The 7,215-nt window shown below is 39.1% G+C and overlaps 1 protein-coding gene across 1 annotated transcript; it reads left to right on the top strand.

The window, feature by feature from the left end:
- The first annotated feature begins 248 nt into the window (after positions 1-248).
- Positions 249-4,879, top strand: LOC130554569 (tripartite motif-containing protein 16-like). Its single transcript, XM_057334314.1, has 7 exons — positions 249-507; positions 593-888; positions 1,051-1,146; positions 1,260-1,493; positions 2,094-2,253; positions 2,346-2,405; positions 2,769-4,879. The coding sequence occupies exons 1-7, from the start codon at positions 324-326 to the stop codon at positions 3,440-3,442; spliced, it is 1,704 nt and encodes a 567-aa protein (XP_057190297.1). The 5' UTR covers positions 249-323; the 3' UTR covers positions 3,443-4,879.
- The last annotated feature ends 2,336 nt before the right edge of the window (positions 4,880-7,215 follow it).

The following is a 7,215-nucleotide window of genomic DNA, read 5'->3' as shown; positions in this document are numbered from 1 at the left end:
CCCCCACTTCCCTTCCTAGTTGTTGCAGTGATAGCTGCCTACCTCTCCAATTGTGTGAGTGTTCACGACTTGCAGTGCAGATTTTTTGTGATCACTGAATAGGTTAAATGCGAAGCTCACATTCCAAGTAGAATGGGATTAATGGCAACAAAAAATTTCACTTTCACATGATGTACAAATTCGGATGAGTCACATGTCATACTGTTTTGCACACGTGTCCCAAGTACAAACCAGGAAACTATTTCAGCTGTTCAGTTCAGAGAAAGCGAAACTTAAGTCGGTTATTGTATGTGTTTATCTGTGTGTACTGTACGTACAGTGAAATGGCAGAAGCCAGTATTTCTCAAGATAGCTTAAGATGTTCAGTGTGTCTGGACTTACTGAAGGATCCAGTGACCTTTCCCTGTAGACACAGTTACTGTATGAGCTGTATTACACGCTGCTGGAATGATCAGATGGAAGGCTACATGTGCTCTCTCTGTACCTTCACTCCAAAACCTGCTTTGGGTAAGAATGTGATATTTGATTAAGTTGTTGGGAAACTGATATGACAAATCTTCTCATTCTGCTCACTGTAACACTCAAACTTTAGATGTGGAGTGTGACGTCTGTCCTGGTAGAAAACACAAAGCTGTCAAGTCCTGCCTGGAGTGTCTGAAGTCTTTCTGTCAAAATCACCTTGAACAACATGAAAGTATTTTCCAAGATAACAAGCACAATCTGATGGATCCAACCGGACGACTCAATGACATGATCTGCCCAAAACATAAAAAACCTCTTCAAATCTACTGCCGTACCGACCAGCAATGTATTTGTTATCCGTGTACAATGGAAGGACATAAAAATCATGAAGTTATAACAGTTGAAGCAGAAAGGACTGAGAAACAGGTGTGAACTACAGTAATACTACAGTAAATGCAAAACGAGATGATAAATGATCAATTCTGCGTATCTTTTTATAAATGTAGAAGATAAGTAGCTAATATAGAGATGTTAAACTGTGATGATTTTACTGCATGCATATAACTTACCGTTTTTGTTTTACTAAAGAGGCATTTGAGAGGGACACAAAGGAGTTTCCAGCAGAGAATTCAGGAAAGAGAGAAGGAGCTTCAGGAGGTGAGAGAGGCTGTGGAGTCTCATAAGGTGAGTTTTAAGCAGAATCTCAACTTGGCAGTCAAAAGTGATTTAGTTTGGTGTCCTCCAGTGTTGGGGACCTTTTTTGATGTATCAGTAAGAGTTGTTATGTGTCCTCACAGTGTTCTGCACAGATGGCAGTAAAAAGCATTGAGAGGACCTCTAATGAGCTGATTCAATTAATAAAAAAAACCCGCTCTGAGGTGACACAGCTGATCAGAGATCAGGAAAAGGCTGCAGTGAGTCAAGCTGACGGATTATTAAAGCAACTGGAGCAGGAGATTGTTGATCTGAGGAGGAGAAACGCTGAACTAGAGCAGCTTTTACACACAGACGATCTCATCCATTTCCTGCAGGTAACAGACCTCTGAAATTCATCACGCAATATATATATATATAATATTGGGAAAGTGACAAGTGAGCACAGATATTGTTAAAGCATTTCAGGAGATTAAAAGTCTGTTTGTAGTGCAGACTACACACTCAAAAAGAATGTGTTAATTATTAACACATTTTTTGTGTTATGGAGTTTTAACACTTTGTGTCATTTTTACACGCTATTCATTGGTGTTCATTGCATCCTAAATAGATAAAAGGGACAAGACGATGTTGAGTTAAAGGTAACATAAAATGCGTTATCCTTAACTAGACTTGGCAATGTGTTAAGTCGGGGGTTCTCAACAGGGGGGCCGGGGCCCACAAGGGAGCCCCAGCTGACCTCCAAGGGGCCCTCAAGATGACCAACATTTTAAATGTAGACAAAATTAGCATTTAAATACATAAAAAAATCGTATTATTTGGCAATTTTATAGTGAAATGTTTTTCCAGTTAATATTAAGCTCTGAGAACTGCTGAGTTAGGTTAAAGACAGATTTTTTTTACAGTTTTTAAAGTGTACTGGAGAATGAGTGGACATGACGGCCTTTTCTATCTTTACCTGACATTTCCTTCTGTAGAGTTTCCAGTCTGTCTCTGCAGCTCCTGAATCTACAGTCTCACACAACCTTACTGTCAGCCCTCTGCTCTCTTTTGATGATGTGAAAAAATCTCTCTCTCAACTGAAAGAAAAACTGGAGAATTTCTGCAAAGAAGAGACAGAAAAGATATCTAATAAAGGTACAGAAGCAGTATTCTTCTATTCTCAGAAGTGAGCTTATGTGTATATATTATTATATACTTATACTAATTATGTCTGTTTATGTTCATAGTTACATACATCACATTTATTCGCACCAATAAACCCAAGGCCAGGACTGAGTTCTTACAATGTAAGACTTTATATTTAGTTTGTTTATTTCTGATTGTTTTGTTGTGATCTTATTTCCCCCCTCCCCCAATCGTACCCTTTGCCTACTTATAAAAGGATTAAGTATGATTTTTAAAGCATTCTCGTACTGGGGATCTTTTTAATTGAGTCTTCTTGAATAAATCATGTAAAATGACCTAAATGATCCTATGTGGAATAATAGAACTTAAATAAATAAATTGTGTATATATAATACACAATGGCATAATGCTCAATTAAATGATGCAGTGACAACTTAAGTAAAAAAGTATTTAAAAGAATTAGAAATGTATACATGAAATTCTGCTATTTTGACCTTTGTTCATTTGTTATCTGGTTTTAACAGATTATAGTGCGTTCACACTGGATTCAAACACAGTGAATCATTGTCTCCTTCTGTCTGATGGGAACAGTGTGGCTATAGACACCGATACAGAACAGCAGTATGCTGATCATCCAGAGAGATTTGAATACTGTGCTCAGGTGTTGTGTAAAGAGAGTGTGAGCGGACGCTGTTATTGGGAGGTTGAGTGGAGTGGGAATGCTGGTGTGTATATATCAGTGGCATATAAGACCATCAGCAGGAAGAGTAATGAAGAAGAAAGTTTATTTGGACATAATAATCAGTCCTGGGGTGTGTACTGCTGCCCCTCCAGTTATTCCCCCACTTCCTTCATCCATCAACTCCCTATACTGGATTCCAATAAAAGAGTGGCCAGTATAAATACTAGAGTCCTTCCTGGACTTCAGGCTTTAGTCAGGCAAACACAAGGGACAGGGGGGCAGTCCATAACTTTGCGCAACAGTAAAATGACTAAACTTCCCGTGTCCTCCACCTGCCCTAAAATAGGAGTGTTTGTGGATCACAGTGCAGGAACTCTGTCCTTTTACAGCATCTCTGACATAATGTCTCTCATCCATAGAGTCCAGACCACATTCACTCAACCTCTCTATCCTGGGTTTACTGTATATAAAGGATCGGTAGTGAAGCTGTGTCATTTTACAAAACTTGGCATATAGACTTCTTCGCAATTTATAAACACTGGTCCAGAAGCACTTCTGCTATATATATATATATATATATATATATATATATACACACAGTATAACAAATATTTCATGCAGTTTTGTTCAACAAGGAAGTTTTTCTGGACCACCGCTGTTTACATCATCCGAAGTGGTCTATAGGGATTTTACAATAATTACAGATAAGAAATTGTTTTACACTTTACGTAAGCATTGTAAAGTAACATAGGATTTATTGACTGTTTTTGAGTTTATTTATTTTTCTCAGATTTGTATATTTGTTTTGAGCACAAATTAATGTAACAAGACAGATAAACGCAGTTGGTGTACTTGTATTTTATTGTTTAATTATAGCTCTGTCAGATGTAGAGGGTATGCATTGACGTCCCATTCCCAGGTGAACATGTCGGGACACGCTCCCCTGGGTGGCAAAACACCCAGCAAAATGGCTGAGGAGAATAGGAGAAGCAAAGAAACCGGGACTCAAACACGCAATTATTTGCTGAAATTACAAGCAGCTGGACTCGGCGGTGATCCTTACGACTTCCCTCCGACTTACAAAGGAATCAGGTGTAACTGGACACTGAAAAGTTGCGTGGAATTGCGTTTCCTGATGTTGTAAGCAGTCATTTTGCTGAGTGTTTTGCGACCCTCGGGGATGCGTTCCGGCGTGCTCACGTGGTGTTGACGTGTAAAGTGACGACATGTCCATACCCTCTATACTGGGACATTGATTTAAAGTTTGGGGCAGTAACCTATAGCTAGCTAATGTAATTGCTTGCATTATAATTCTTCAGGTCAATTTTTACAGTTTAATGTATTTTTAAGGGTTTAATTAAGGGTTTTTATGCAAATATAAATTGTATGTAAAGATATATCATGGAATGATGTCTGTTTAATCCTATTGCTCGAGTTGGCACCATGGCTGCTGTCAACATATGTTTTAATGTTTTTTTTCTAGTTTTAATGCCTTAAGAAAATCCCTCTTTGGGTTTTAATTTTATATTCTGTTTTAGGTTTTTAAAAACAGAAGGTTCAATTAAACGCTTAAAGTTCAATCAATATAAAATTAACATTTGTTTCTCTTAAGACGTAATCATTGTAGTTTCATTTTTACCTTGAAATGTAACGGTTGCCTTTCTGAAATAAAACCTTAAATAATGACGTATGTGCCCAACAAATGCCTTCGAATTGAGACGCAGCGATGGATTTATCTTATAAAGGCTGTAGACACTTGTCTTGGGAGATCTTGTCAAAGGAATAAAGAAAAGGTGTTTGTCTATTAGAATTTATTGTAAAAAATAATGCATTTGCAAATAAGTTTTTCATTTTTTTAGGCTTACCACAAGCTATAAACAGACTTTCAAAGCCATACAGTTTAATATGTACATATTTATTGATAAATGTTATCCCTAATAAAACGCTGAAAACGCCTCCATTACTATCTCTTGTCTCGTCACACTGATAATTGCAAATTACATTACATGAATCACGTAAGTGACATATTTTCCATTTAAAAGCAGCGTTTTTGCATCAGTGGATACTATTGCTCAACATTTCTATTGTTAAAAAAAGGTTGAACGAGGGCGTTAGAGTTGGCAGCCCTGTTATATCTACTGTGTGCAAACAAGCTTTTGCTTTTATGCATGCAGAATATTTTTGTCATTCCACAGCTCTAGACTTGATCATCAGTTTTTCTGAAGTACTAATGTGATTTAGTTGACCGATGACATCAGCTAAGGGGCGGGTCTTGTGCTTATGAAGGCTCTTAAAGTGGAGTTGATTCCTTCGGGAATCGATTCGAACCTTTGCAACCTCAACGCCTTGGAACCGAGGAACCGATTCTTTTTAGAATCTATTCCCAGCCCTAGCTGATATGCTGCCAATGATGATGCACTTGACGCGGTTGTTGGAGGCGGGGCTGCGGGAAATATTGTATTTTATTTTTTCAACTGAATGAAAGAATCACATGTTTAAAAACAAAACAAGATAAAGGCTATAAAGTTTAAGGAAAAGCAACCACAAAAGCAGCAAGACGTGTAAAGAAGCAAAACAAGTGGTTATACACTAATATAGATCTTCAGAAGTCGTTATACGCAAACAGTGCTATGAAAAAAGTAAGCATACGGCTTTAACGTGCACATGGCCCCGACTGCACCACTGGTGTAAACGATAGGGCAGACTTAGGCCCGTTTGTGAGAGCTTGTTGCGAACCTACTGATTAGATGCAGATATCTCTCTTATTCTGTATCACACAGTCCTTCGTTAAATGTTTACTGCTGCCCATTTTAAAGGCTCACCTAATTTCTCAGCCATCCTGCTGGCAGAAATAATTGCTGTCTGCAAGTGTGCAGCAGATGCTCAGGGACAGATTAATGCAAGGGCCTACCGGGCACGTGCCCAGGGCACTAGACCAGCAAGGGGCCCTGTCAAATTTAATATGTGCATATTTTACATTTATTTTATTTTATCAATAAAGAAGCGCTGGATACTGTGGAATAAAGGGGTCATTTTTGCAGTTGTGAAGTATTAACCGTAGCGAATAAATCAAATAAATAATCCTAATGCATTGCCGCGCTGTTAAGAGGGACATCTAGGGGCGAAAAAAAAACCCACTGTGTATTTGGGTGCGACACGGTTCTCGTAAAATATGTGATGCCAGGGGGCCTTTGAAATGTCCGTGCCCAGGGCACATCAAAGTCATAATCCGTCCCTGCACTTGCTAGAAAAACGGATTATATTTCTACAGGAAACAGCAGAAAACAGCTGCAAAAGCAGCTGCTGCCCACACCACCACTAGCTTGTGTGCAGACTGAATCTAACCAAACATCCTCATTTTCTTCTTTGCAGAGCATGCAGTCTCTCACCACACACACAGGTGTCTCTGTGTGGAAGAATGCTGGTTGTCAGAAAGTTATTGGCATCTGGGTTGGACCAAATGGTCTTCCATGTCTCCCCAAACATTTTTTATGCCACATTATGCAAAGCTGACACATGGGGGAGACGACACGTCCAAAAGGGGGATGGTAATTGACTGCCTCGTGGTTTACAAAAGGGTTTACACTTTATGCAGAAAATGTTTGAAAGATATGCGTCATTTGTAACACACATGGCAAAGGGTATCAGGTGACACTGGCAGCACATCCACTACCTGTAGATTAATTTGACCATCTCATGATGGACTTTATTGAACTTAGTCCATGTAAAGGAAAACAAAATGATTAATGTAGATATGTGGTCTATGTGGGTTCAAGTTTTGCCCACGTCAAAACAGGATGCAACTGCAATTGCAAAAGCTCTTTTGCCTGAGAATGTGCCCAGATAGGGCATTGTAAGAAGAAAAAGTTCTGAAATGGGACCCATTTTGTTAACAAGGCCTTAAAACAAGTAGGTACATTTCTTGGAATAGACCTGGGGTTTCATTGTTCCTATCATCCAGCATTGGGGGTGGGGGGGAATGCGAGAACGGTAACCAGGAAATTGAGCTGACATGGGTAAAAACACTGCCTGTTTTATTGATGTACATGAGAATGAGAAAAGGGTCTAGATCTAATTGAGTCCATTTGAAATTCTATTTAGCAGGCTATATGTGGCATATAGCTGCTTCATCTGACCTTTGTGAACACAGCATGTTGGGATATAGCAAGAAAATGACCTCTGTGTTGTCTGATGTCTGTGTGCAGGTAAAGGCAGCGCAGACCCAAGCGGCCGACTGACCAGTGCACTTGAACCCTGGAGACTTCGCAGGGTTTAAAGACCAGAAGAAA

This window comes from Triplophysa rosa, linkage group LG5, assembly GCF_024868665.1.
Source record: "Triplophysa rosa linkage group LG5, Trosa_1v2, whole genome shotgun sequence".
NCBI lineage: Eukaryota > Metazoa > Chordata > Actinopteri > Cypriniformes > Nemacheilidae > Triplophysa > Triplophysa rosa.
Note: the sequence above shows the minus strand (reverse complement) of the source record. Positions and strands in the feature narration are given on the sequence as shown.